This window comes from Nyctibius grandis, chromosome 8 (assembly GCF_013368605.1).
Source record: "Nyctibius grandis isolate bNycGra1 chromosome 8, bNycGra1.pri, whole genome shotgun sequence".
Taxonomy (NCBI): domain Eukaryota; kingdom Metazoa; phylum Chordata; class Aves; order Nyctibiiformes; family Nyctibiidae; genus Nyctibius; species Nyctibius grandis.
The window spans coordinates 16,996,304-17,009,907 of NC_090665.1; the positions used below are offsets into that span (position 1 = coordinate 16,996,304).

The window sequence follows — 13,604 nt, forward strand, 5'->3', positions numbered from 1 at the left end:
GACAAAACATCCCATTTCTTCCTAATGGATTTTTGAAGCATGCACACACTCCAATGAACTCTTCAAAAGCATGGAGTAGTCTTCATACAAACAAACCATATCCAACCTTTTGTCACATTTCAACCCATAAGTAAATTTTCAGGGATCATAAATGCTTTTTTCCAGAAATGGAGTCATGATGTGGTTCTGCACACCAGACTGAACTGATCAAACAGCTAACTAACAACTAACTGAAGGGTTAGTCCTGTCCTGGGCATGGGCCCAGGTGGTCATCTGAGCTGTCCGTGGGTTGCTGCATATGGAAAACTTACTTCTTCCCCCTTTTAGCCCCATCGTTGCTATTCTGACAGTATTAGAACTAAATTGGCTCACTGAGGGGGTCAGGCAGAAATGGGCCTTGTTGAGAGCATGTAGCGTGGGGAAGGAATGGGAAGTGGAAGAAGTAGGGAAATGTGGAAGATCCCTTTTAGCAATGATAACAGGGGTAGGATCTTACATCAGTGCAACTTGTTTCATGGAATTGTACCCTTTAGGTAATTTTGTGTGCTGTGATCAGTATTTGAGAGCTTGTGCATCACTAGAAAAATCCCTTTTTGCCTTTGTACTGAATTATAACTGAAGAAGTATGAAATTTTTTGTAACCTTTACCCTTCAGTGAACACTGCCATAATCTTCAGTCCATGCAAGTGTAGTTCATAATGGCTTTAAACTAGAACAAAGCTTCTAGCAAATTATGAGGAAAATGCAGGATAGAGTTACTAAGTCTCTCTTCATCATCAAGTTCTTTATCCCTATGTAACTTGGTGATCTTTAATTAAATGTAAATGTAAAATTATCTTCAGCTCGTTGGATGCTAAGATCCTTCCAGCTGCGGGGTGTAGACAAAAATGTATCTCAACAGGATGGTTAAACTGTTCCATGTATTTGTCAATGTACTGATAACTCTGGAAATTTTAAAATCTCAAAATTAAAACTCATTACAAGACCAGATTAATATTTAGAGCATTCTCTGATGTGTCATACAGTATATGAACTGGTGGTAGCAAGAAGCTTATTTGAAGTCTCAGTAGTCAAAAAGATGTTCTTTTCAGCTGAGCTTAATTGAAAGAGGAGTAATGTATTACTGGCAATGCACAAAGGATGTCTTACCAAGATATTTTACAGTCATTCATATAGATCACTAATTTTTTTTCAGATGTCAATCCATTGCTAAAATGAAATTTCTTAAGGCAAAAATATGTTTGTGAAAATACAGTGTGCTCTTTACTCTGAAAGGAAGTTGTACCTGCCTCTTTCCACTGATGCAGTAGACTCCCAAGTGTTGTGCCCTGTATAGTCGTCAGCTATGGAAAAAACCCTGGGAGAGAAACCCAGTTAAAGAGGAAGAGATGAGCTTATAGAATAGATTGTCTACTTAAAAGAACTGCAGCTAGATTTATGTTAATTCCAAATGTATCTGTGCTGATAAAAGTAAGTTGTCTATAAAACTCAAAAAGAAATTTTAGATCGTTTTACTTTTCTAAGTGCTGCATGAATGTTATCCACTGTTCTGATGTCAAGCCCTACGTACTTTATTTTGAATGACAGTATGCTGGTTTGGGGAATTAAAAGAGCCTTTAAAGGTTCAAGTAGTTGGGAATTATTCCACATGTTTAATGCAACGTCCTCCTTATTTGAGCAGTAAGGGACATGCTTCACCTCATTGATTTTGAAATAAGCCATGAGTGCTGCTCCTATTCTTAGACACATAGTTTACTGCTAGTACTTGCACGACATTGGGCATGTCTAAGAGCATGCCTAAGAAGCTGAGTCCATTGAGGGAAGGAATATCTGGTTCCAGGTTGATGGGATTTGGGTCTCAGCACTGTCAGGACTGGACAAGCAGCAGAACTCGAGGCTCAGCAGTGCGGTTAAGCGCGTGGAGACTTTGGGCACTTTCATCTAGGGGAGAGTTTGATTACAGCTTTGGATTTTATTCCTGTCTTGTGTGTTCTTGTCACTTGTACATCCACTCAGGCCTGTTTCATCCCGGGATTCAGGTATTCAGTAGCCTTCATCAACAGTGCTTTTGCTAGTCATGTTATAATATGTACAACAGTGAGAGTAAATATAGCGAGCAGTGGGAGTAATGGGAATGTAGTGTTTGGGATCAAGTCCAAGAGTATTGGAAGGGATCTGATTCATTTGTTGCCTCAATATATGTTGCCTGAGGTTCTTAAAGGGACATTTCCCCTGAGATGCTTTTAGCAAACCACACTAGATGTTGGTTGTTTAGCTTAAGCGCTACAGTTTATACTAATTGAACTTGCACATAGGCCTTGTCTGTTTTTCCGAGTTCTTTGTACTGTGTAAACTTGTGTCATAATTACTGCTGTTGTCAGGAGGTGTCGGTTAACTTGTTCTGGTGATACATTGGCATTTTGCTCAATCACAGCAACTTAGGAGAAGCTGGTCAGTTGTAGGTACTTACTTGGGTTTGTTCCTTCCGATTTCTTGTGTGTCAGCTGGTTCCCCCAAACTACAAGACCAGATCTTCGCTTTCAAATTAGGTTCAGGTAGTTATATCTTGGTTTAAAGCAGTCATGCTCATTTCGTTTTTGTGTCATGTAGCAGTGAAAAACTTCTGTACTTTGGATTCATAGGTTGCAGTCTTTTAAGTCACGTAAAAGTGATTAAACCATGAAGCTTTTAAACTCACTACTCTTCTCAAGTTACATTATTTTGTTAAAACTCCTAATATCATTTAGCAGTCAAGTCACTTAGATTTCCTTTGCTGAGTCTCTCTAATCACCTTGTCTGTTATCTGCTAAGGCTTTTTTGAAGGCATACAGTTCCTCACAGCAAAAGCTGGAAAAATACGTTGTAGTACCTGCAAGACCTTCATCATGCACATCATGGTGGGAGTTCCTTTTAAATGTTTCCTAAGAGCTACTTTCTAATATTATTTTCAAAATAAAAATTACAGTGTGATAACTGAAGATGGTGACTTATTTCCCACTCTGTGTGGGCGACTTGTTAAATACACGCCTTGGTTGGCTTTCTGAAGTTCTTCATTAAGTGACAAGCTGGATGCTGTATGGACATGGGTATTCCTGTCTTCTGCAGTTTGTAGGCCAAGTTTATTTCTTGCATACATAAATAAAGGATAAAATTGGAACTAAGTAATCTGAAGAGGACTCGAGGGGAAAAAAGTTGACAAATAAGGAATCTTCTTATAGAAGTGCAAAATCTGTAATTTAAATTTTGGAAATTTGATAACAAAGTTGTATTTCTGTTTCTTGGGGTACCAAGAAATTCATCTAACTAGTGCATACAGACATTTTAACTAAAATTGATCCTTTTTTATCTCAATTGCTTAAAAAAAGAGTTGGATATTGAAATGTTTTTTAGGAACAAGATGGGGAAACGCTTCCTGGGAGCAGATAGATTTCTGATAAGTACTTCATAATTTTGAAATTTTACTGGTCTGCAAACTGAGACACAACGAAGCAACATATGTGTAACAGGTGGTCTAATCCATGTAGATGCTGTGCATAAATTAGGGGTTTAAAACTGAGTTTGTGCTGATTAATAAGGAATTTTTTTTGTTACTGCTGTCTTCTGAAATCAGCCTTGTAGTACCATAGCTTGAAAGTTAGTACTATGGAGAGGAGTGTGAAGAATATAAACTAATTTCTAGTGGAAAGGCTGGTGTTACAGAGGTTTCTTTTTCTTGAAAGTGGTGACACTTCCCTTCCTCTTAGCTGACCCACTTACCTGGAATAATTTTCACTTCGCAATACTCTTGATCAAGTAAATGAAAAAAACCTTGGTGATGATAAAAATCATTCTAGTATACTGAAATATCTCTACAATTTTTTCTGTGTTCCATGAAGACTTTTCATCATAAGAATTTTGGTAACTGTCCAATAGTTGTCTTAATTTGTAGATGTTTAATACTGATGTAATACTTACATAAATGACACTTTTTGTTGTGAAGTGGAAGTGGCCTCTGGGACTGGGGAGCGTCTTTGTGTGGTGCTTGTCTATGTGAAGGTGTGATATGTGAAGTACTGATAAGAATTTGAGAAAGCTAAAGAAAACCAGGATAAGTTTGGTAAAGCTTAATTTTCAGGGGCAGAAAATAGGCTGTTATGCTACGGGGATTGATTCTTTTCTACTATTACGTTTTAGCCAGTATGTGTATTTTAAAGGGATAAATTAAAAATAAGACTTTGGACCATAGAAAATAAACCTATGAAGGAATATAATCTTTTTCTGCAGATAACTTTTCTGTTTTGCATTGCTTCTTGTACTTGGATTCAGCTTCAGTATCACTGAAACTTCAGAATAGAATCATAGAATCACAGAATGGTTTCGGTTGGAAGGGACCTTAAAAGATCATCTAGTTCCAACTCCCTGCCGCAGGCAGGGACACTTTCCATTAGACCAGGTTGCTCCAAGCCCCATCCAGCCTGGCCTTGAACACTTCCAGGGAAGGGGCACCCACAGCTTCTCTGGGCAGCCTGTGCCAGTGTCTCACCACCCTCACAGTCAAGAATTTCTTCCTAATAGCTAATCTAAATCTACCCACTTTCAGTTTAAAACCATTCCGCCTCGTCCTATCACTACCTGCACTTGTAAAAAGTCCCTCTCCAGCTTTCCTGTAGGCAGAATAGATCTGGCTATTAACTTGTAATGAGAATAGGTACAGATAAACACTCTTGTACTGTTTTATTGTAACTAGAGCTTGATTATCTGGGCTTTTTGTAAATTTAATGCCCAAACTGGCTTTTTAATGTCTTTGGCATAAGTGATTAGGCAACATATGTTCTAGAAGAAACTACAGCTCAAAGTTTACAAAGTCAGACAGCTTGGTTGGCTCACTGTACAATATTTGACCAAAAGGCGAAATTATGGGAGTGGATTATAAACCAAGGTTTAGATTATGAAGGGACAACCTTAGTTCAAATAAAGCAATCTTTGTGTCTCATGTGCTTTGCACTCTAAACCTGTCTTTATGCAGCTTCATTTCAGTAGAAACCAGCTAAAGAACAAAAAGGTTGAGTTTCATGTTTCTCTATCTGTGTGGTGCAAGCTGTCAAACAGCAATTGGGAATGAAGAGAATCTCCATTTTGAGGCCATCTGTGTAGGTTCTTTTGTCTGAACCTGACAAGAGGTCATGGCAGATGGTGGGGTCACAAAGTCTGGCTTCTCGAGCTTGAGAAAATGTGTTCATAAAGCTGGAAGAATACCAACTGTTTGTACTGGCTGAAGAGCATTGTGGCAAAGGACTGTAATAGTTTATGGACAATACCTTCTGGATCACTAAGCTTGACAGCAAATAATTTGTCAAAGATTAAACTAGTTTGCTTATCTGTAAATGGGTAAAAACTGCTTAGCAGTTGTGTTCCTAACTATGTTTTATTTGAGTAAATTAGTTGTAAAGCCTCTTAAAGCAAGAGAGGGAGGTCAAACTGCATCATGAATTTTGGCCAGAGCTCCAGATGATGTATTTGGAGAGTTTGTGTGGAAGGAGGAGGAAGGTGGAAAAAGGAAAGGCTCATAGATCGTAATTTTCAGACGCAAGGCAAGCATTCAGTATTTGCTCTTTGCCATGACAACTGTAGCTTTATGGCTTTTCTGTGGCTCTCCTTCAGGTTTCAGGATTGCTACATGGATCCAGTAGCCCCTTTCCCCAGCGTGTGAACCGATATCTCTCTGTAGTGTCCTCTCTGAAGGCAGAGAAAAATGCTTCTTATTTTCTTGGATGTTTTGTTGTGAAACTAAATCTTACAAATTTTCATGGGAGAATGTCTTAGTAGACAGAATTGTGTGGTGTTCACATGCTGGAGTAACTGCTTAATTATGGCTGCAATAAATTGAGGGACTAAGGAAGATAAATACAACTCATTCAACAGGAAATGGAGAACACCTCTAAGTTGAATAAAATGCTTTTCCACTAACTCCAATAACAGTTCAATTGATATGATGTCTGAATAAACCAAGAAATCTATAGAAACATCCCAGAATTTAAAATTCTTCTGGATTGTCCAAAACGACTAATGCAGTGATGGTAGAGTTCCCCATTAGCTACACACACAACTGAAACAATTTTTAGCACTTTTCTAGAAGGGAGGTGAAGACACTAGCTGTTCCCAAACTTTGTGTAGGTTAAAATACAGAGGAAATAGCATGATTTGCACCCTGCTTTTGTAGCTGGTGAGTTCTGCTGTAAATGGTCTTGACTCATATTTGGTAACTGGTTTAGGTGTCTTCCAAAAGATTTTGCTGAATTGATTCCACATTTGAAAGCATGAACAGATCGCCCTCTCTTATACATCCAAGTGCAATTTGGATGTCTTTTGTAGTCCATTTTTTAACACCAAGTAGTGCTTATGAAGTACTTTTGAAGTACTTAAACGCTTTGTCAAGTTAATTCTATCTTTAAAATGGTTTGTGCTGCCAGCATTGATTTGTAACTTGTTTTCTTCTGTTTTCTGTAAGACTTCTAGAAGCTTTGATTTAAAAAAGAAGTCACTTTAAGTATTTTTTGGTATACTAAAATGTTTGTCTTTTCCTGGAATTCTAATATTATAATTCTAATTACATAGGGTTAATTTAAAAAGCCTGAAAATATTAAAAAGATGAGTTTGAACTGGAATGTTTTTTTCTTGGATGTTTCCTAAAAATGCTTAATGTTTGCTGTGTATATGCATTTTGTGGTATTTCCTACTTTTATCAAGATCTTTGGATGTCTGCAGTGATGGAATTAGAAGCTTTCTCTGTTATTGGAGGCTAAAGACACGATGGAGAGAATTAATTCACTTCCAGTTTTTAGAATCAATCTGCATTAGATGCAAATGATTGCATGGTTTTAATTACAAGACTTTAGTAATGGTATGACGTGCTTGGCTAGCACATTAATATAGTTAGGCCTCTGTGTAAGTTGGGCCTTTATGTATAAGATTACATCTCCGCCTATTCCAAGCAGTGCACGCTTCTAGTATCCGTGCAGAACCTGACTATTGTGGTGATTGATTTTATCAAAAAGTTTTTAAAAAAAAATCTGTCCTCGGAGATGCAGGGTTTCAGCTAGAGAGGTAACTGAAAATATATTTTAACTAAGATATTTTATTAACTTTCTTACAGGATGTTCATTTTAAAGATTCTGTGAAGATGAAAAGGGATATCTTATGGTTTTACAGAATATAAAGCAATATTGTCTGACATGACGGCAAAAAATGTAAGTATAATTCTACAACATGTATCACTTTTTATATTGACATGCTGCCAATCACTTCTGGCTTTCAGAATATGAAGGTCTTTGTGTTTGATTTCTTGTATTTGTCTATACAAGAAATCAAACACAAAGACCTTCAAATTCAAAAATCTTGTCTGATTTTTGTATACCACAAATGTGTGCCCCATCCTGTTCTGCAGTATTTTGATACATTTAAACTGGCTAGAAGCTCTTTAAGGATGTGGAGTTACTCAGCTATAGGTCAGATTGATAACTGGGGCAATGCTTTATGCTGTTTCCTCATTGATCCTTATGGGTCCCTTCCAACTTGAGATATTCTGTGATTCTGTGATTCCTCTAACATTGCTCCAGACTTATCAGAGCGCTGCTCATTTTGTTGAAGCATCTCAGCTTTGCACCAGAGTAAAATCCTTCTACTGAGTCTCAAAACTCAAGAAAGAACAGAAAGATGGCATATTTCTTTACTAATGTTGGTACACTCTTGGTTTCTAGAAGACTGAGGGCCTTCCTGTTTCTTCATTTGCTGCATTAACAAGCCTGTAGTGTGGTGTCTAGAGGCTCTATATTTGACTCCCCTATCCTGAGTTCTGAGGAAGCTTATGAAATGTCTAACATCCTGACCTTACTTTTCTGCCTAATCAGCTGTGCTTCCTGAGGTACACAATTTGTATAGAGAACAGTTCTGATTAAGCTTGGTGGTCAGTGAGTTGAGTATGACTTTGGGCCCTGGGCCTGCAGTCTAAATCTGAACAGGTTTAGGAACCAATATGACTAATGAAGTACCCCGCAATAAAAGTGCAGGTAACCCTAGGATGGGTCTCTGTTCAGTAACTGCAAAAGCTTTTGTCATGTTTGGTTAGATTGATGCCAAGAACATACTTTGGTTAAATTAATTCTCAAGTCTCAGAAATTTCTTTTCTGTTGTCTTTATTAATGGTTTCATTTAGTATGTACTTCCAGGTAAGGCTTTCACGTGTCTTATGTTGTCTGACTGTTTGATTCAAGCTGACCAAGCCAGAAAACAAATTGATGTGTATATGCAAAGCCCGTTGGCTTACTTCGTATTCAACTGTAGTATAGATAGGTAATTCCACTGATGTATGTGGAACAGCTGCACAAATCCAAAGCATTTGTGGGTTTGACCTTTTGTTCAGTGCAGTCAAGGGATAAATACCAATGCAAATAAAACACATGGAGTGTTCTGCGATGGAGTCAGAGTGATATAAGTTGGAAGGGATCTCAGGAGGCCATCTACTCTGCTGCTTTGCGTAAAGCTCTTTGACACCTGAATTCAGAACCCAGTTGCTTGGTGCTTTCTTTATTCAGGGCTGCTCAGGGTTTTGGGTCTTGAAAACCTCTGAGGACAGACATATGACATTCAGTCTGAGCAACCTGCTCTTCTGCTGAATATAGAAATACGTTTTTGTTGTTTAACGCAAGGCTATAGTTATTTTATAGAATAAATTGTATTGGTATGTGTGCTTTGAAATTGTGCATATTAAACCATGCAAACTTAGTTATTTAGCTAATGTTTATGGGTTTATTTTTAAAAAATCAGTTACTGTGGTGCAGATGAAAGTAGAACTCATGTTTTCATGTTTGTTAAGTATATGTGTTCAAAGGATTTTCAAAATAAATATAACAGTGTAAAAACAAGGGTGGTCACCTGGAGATTACATGTGCTTGTAAAGTTGTCACTGCTTCTCAGAGGGTGGTTGTCTTGTCATAAACGAGGTCAGTTGAACGGCTATAATAGTTCTCCTTTCACGTGTCAGTATGGAAGAAAACAAGTTAGTTTAGCTGCTGAAGTTGGTCAAGAGGGCCTTAAACAAGCCTTCACACCTGTTTTACACAGGAAACTCTTCAAAAACAATATACAGGACAATAGCTATTCTGCACTGGTAGTCCATGCAGGTTTCTTTTAGTTTATGATGAGAGCACCCTTTTTAGGTCCTACCTGAGTTGTTTCTGTACGTGATACTACTACAGTATGTCTACAGATGAGTCTGTTAGGGCTTACAGGTATAAGAAAACAGACAGTTAATGGATTCCCTACCCATTTACAACTGCTATGTGTTATAATCTGAATTAATGCTAGGGCAGAGAGAGCAAAAGCTTTTCAGGTTAATGGGAAAGTTAATTTCTGTAAGGAATGGGAAGGATTGCAGGGCAGAGACTTGCTACCTGAACAGTATGTCAAGCAGTGGAGAAGGCTGATAAGCTACAAGAGCAGCTCATGACGGTTTGCCCCATCCAAGACTCTAGTTGTGATTTTTTTTTTCTTTCCCCTCGCCCCGTTTGGAAACTTCCTAGTCACCTACTAGGAAAGGGGAAAAAACTTGATGAAAATATTTAATAGGACGCAAAGGCCTGCCAAGAGCTTGCTTCGTCTTATTTCATGGCTGGATTCATCTTGCTGCAGGTGGACAGAAGCACGAGTCTAGCACCTGCCATACCCAGTAATCCAGGCACTCTGGGGCAGTGTTATAAAGCAGAAATATCGCACGAGCCATACAAAAAGTAATAAATGATACCTGTGTAAGCGTTGGATTGTTTGCTGGTTTCAGCTTAGGAGTGGTTAAATGACAAGATTCCCAAAAGCAGCGGGTGGCACAGTCTGCGGATAACAACATGGCCTGGGACTTGTCCGCCATCAAAATAGAATACTATAAAGTTCTCGTTCTGCTGCAGTATTGTAATATTACATCACACTTTGCTTCTTCTGAGGGCTTAGTTACGATAATTCTTCTGTAAGAAAAATCCCTTTAGATCTGCCCCACTTCTCATTTAACTTCTCATGAAATTCAAGTTTGTTTGCAAGCTCTTGTAAACTTAGATACAAAGATTATAAAATTGAGATAAGGTGCTCCTGTTCATTGGATGCTCTTTGTAAAGGTGTTACTAGGACCATCATCATGAAAATATGTATTTCTATGCAAACTAAAATTCTGCTGTAATTTTGTATCATTTGGATCACTGAAGTACAAGATACACAAAAAGAAGAACTCGAGTACTTTGTCACATTTCCTTACATATTGAATCAGTTAAATAATTAAATATTTCAGAGAATTAAATGTACATATTTGAATTTTCTTAACGGCTGGAGAGTCATCTTGGGCTGACAGTATATCATCTTCAGTGTTTAATTGAAGCACCGATATGAATCAATAGGGAAATGTACAGTTGTAAATTATAGAATCATAGAATCGTTTTGGATGGAAAGGACCTTCACGATCATCGAGTCCAACCATTAACCTAACACTGCCAAGTCCACCACTAAACCATGTCCCTAAGCACCACATCTACACATCTTTTAAATGCCTCCAGGGATGGTGACTCCACCACTTCCCTGGGCAGCCTGTTCCAATGCTTGATAACCCTTTCTGTGAAGAAATTTTTCCTGATATCCAATCTAAACCTCCCCTGGCACAACTAGAGGCCATTTCCTCTTGCCGCTTGTTACCTGGGAGAAGAGACCAACACTCACCTCGCTACAGCCTCCTTTCAGGTACTTGTAGACAGCAATGTAGACAGCAAATGTAGAGATGAAGGTTCAGTTGTGAACAAATTGCAGTGCTGTCTTTGAAGATGTTTATGGGAATCGTAATTCTTATCCTTTGTCTTGGAACGGGTTAAGGCCCTTATATCTAACACTTCGTATTTATCCCTGTGGTTCCCCTGTTCCTTCTCTGAATTGAAATTTTCTTCTATTTGTATTCTTCTATTTCTTGCAGAGGCAGGGGTCCTAGGGAGAAGGTGATACTGTTATTGTGCAAAGGCAGCAGTAGTGTGATCCAAGAGTGTTGGCTTTTCATGTTGGCTTTGCAGTCGTAATGCCCTTTCAGTGCTATATGCTATGCAATTTACTAACCTTTCCAACCGCTATTTTGAAGATCTCCTCAAGAATACAGTTTCAGTGTAAGGAATCACAGTGACCTCTTACCACATGAGCTTTCCTTGCTGCCCAAGCACCCGGGGGGAAGAATACTAGAATGCTGCTGTTTTCCGTATGGGTGTGCTACCAAAACGTGATAGGAGATGTTTTGCGTTTGTTTTCATGTCTTCCCTCCTCTTTCCCCTGCTCAAATCCAGGCGTTCCTGTTCAGGTCCTCCCCAGCCCTGCTGCAGTGCCTCTGCACCTCTGCCAGCGGGCAGGACACAAAAGGGAAAACGGAGAGGAACAAATGAGACAGGCTTGCTGTTCCAAAAACAACTTCTGGTGATACCATAGTCTGCAACAACCAAAGCACTTGGTTTCCCGCTGGAAATAGTGTATGACCGTCTAGTTGGGTGTGACAGGAAAGACGAAGTCTGATACAACGTTTGAGATAAATTGATGAACTATATTGAGCATCTCCAAGGGCTTGTTCACGGAAGCACGGAACTCGGCTCATTTAGGCAGTATGTTACTATCAGGGTAGTGCAGCAACAGTTAATATTCGTATGTTGCTCCTGATGGTGAAAAATCTAATAGAATTAGTTTCAAAAGAGTCTGTCACAATGGTGTGTGCAGATTTTCCCCTTCAAAAATTACTTGCCAAATGCAAGTTCTCTAGCGGAACTGAGCGATTGAATGCTAGTAGTAGTATTTTTTATTCTTGTGTAGTTTTTTCTAGTGTTATGTTACTACTGTTTAATTTCTCTGCAATTAAATGATTCTCTAATTTGATATGATTAAAATTCTATGAGCGGCCCTAGCATATGTTCCATTATTACTACATACATCTGCAAAATAAAGCAAATATTTGATCCTTGATTGTATGATTGGTTTTTCTTAACTTGGATGCCTGAACCCTTTGTCCCAATTATTTACAGAAGTAGCCAAATTTTATAATATTTTAAAAAGAGATTTTGTAGTATTTAGTTTAATTGCCTACTGCTCCAACGGAGCTCAGTCCCTCAGTGCTTATCACAGCTTCCGTCTTGGAAGCAAAATGAAATGCTTTGTTGAACAGAGGTTGCTAAGGTGGTGCAAGTATAATGCTCTGAAACTGCAGAATGCCGTACCATTATTTGCTGTCGCTGGGCCCATCCCTTGTTAGCTGGGATCTGAGGGACTTTCCATCTCTTCCCTCCCTCATCCAGGAACAGTGATCTTGCATTTTTCTATACCAACTCCACCTTTCTGTGCTTTGTGTACATGCCAAAATCTGAGATGCACCATTCTGTATATGATTTAAGTTCTCCATGTCTCTGGTAATTTACCCTCAGGGTAAATCAGTTTATCTCTGAAGACTAGGGAATGTATTTAAAATGCATCAATAGTCACATCTCCTCAGACCTGTAGACCATGCAGCTTGGTACTGAGAATACTGGACACCAGGCAGATTTCTGCTGTGTTATTGGTGGCAGCTGCTCTGTTTGACTTGGAGGGGACAGTGACTTACACCATAATAGCCAGAATGTGCTGCTTGGGTCATGTGTAGTACAGTATCAAGAGCATTTAGGGTTTTTTTTTTTAGGTAAGAACTTAGTTAAAATTAGAGTTTGTCTCCATATATACACCGTAAATGTCTTGGATCCTTGGCTTTGAATCTCCTGCTCTTGTTAGACTCTACTATCCATAGGGTTAAAGTTTCAGAAATGCAGAACAGATTACTTTCATAATAGTGTTAGTTGCATACTAGAAAACATAGAAAGGTTTATCATATTTTAAGACTTCAAAAATGTTTTGTTCAGGTTGGTGTGACTTCCACAAATGGAGACTTGAAAGGATTTATAGATCAGAACCAGAGTCCAACAAAAGGTAAGAGAATTCTATTTGTATACATAGGAAAAAAGCATACTTTAAGACTTACTTCTCTCTTATGTTTACTAAATTAGTATTATTGCTGATTTCACTGCATATGATGGTTTGGTTCAGTTTCGGGAGACTCTGAATTTAAATGCTCAAAGTGTATTTCATACATCCACACTGGTAGATGTTTTATTACTGACATGCAAGTGTCAAACAAAGATTAGAATATCTTAAGGTTTTCAGAGGGGGAAAAAAGAGTGTAGTAAAAATAATTAGAGGATAAAGTAGGCCCTTTTTTTCCTTTCCTTGATGGTGAATAATACACTGAGTTTCCTGATTTCCACCCCACCCTTAAAGTTCCCAGACTCTGTTGTAGTCCAGATGAGACAGAAGGTTAAGCATGACTTCATGGTCAGTGATACCTTGTGGTACTTCTGTAAGTACGCTGGACAATTTACAATAATAATTATATTTTGTCCTATCGTGTTTCATCTTAGCACTTTCAGATTAATCACTTTTGACCCTAAAACAGTGTGTTGGCAATCAGATCAGCTATAGGATTCCAGTAAAATAAAACTTATCAATATTAGAAAGCTTGAGGATTTACAATTCAGGAAATGCTT

At 38.4% G+C, this 13,604-nt stretch overlaps 1 protein-coding gene across 7 annotated transcripts in view; it reads left to right on the forward strand.

The window, feature by feature from the left end:
- TFDP2 (transcription factor Dp-2) overlaps window positions 1–13,604 on the forward strand; it is a 58,428-nt gene that overhangs the window by 3,623 nt on the left and 41,201 nt on the right. For 4 of the 7 annotated variants that reach the window (XM_068407016.1, XM_068407014.1, XM_068407017.1 and 1 more), the window contains exons 2-3: window positions 7,133–7,226; window positions 12,924–12,990. In XM_068407016.1, coding sequence (XP_068263117.1) covers window positions 7,212–7,226; window positions 12,924–12,990 — 82 coding nt within the window. In that variant the 5' untranslated portion in view covers window positions 7,133–7,211. Of the gene's footprint in view, window positions 1–7,132; window positions 7,227–12,923; window positions 12,991–13,604 lie in introns of those variants that run through there. The other 3 variants (XM_068407012.1, XM_068407013.1, XM_068407019.1) reach the window with 2 other exon arrangements.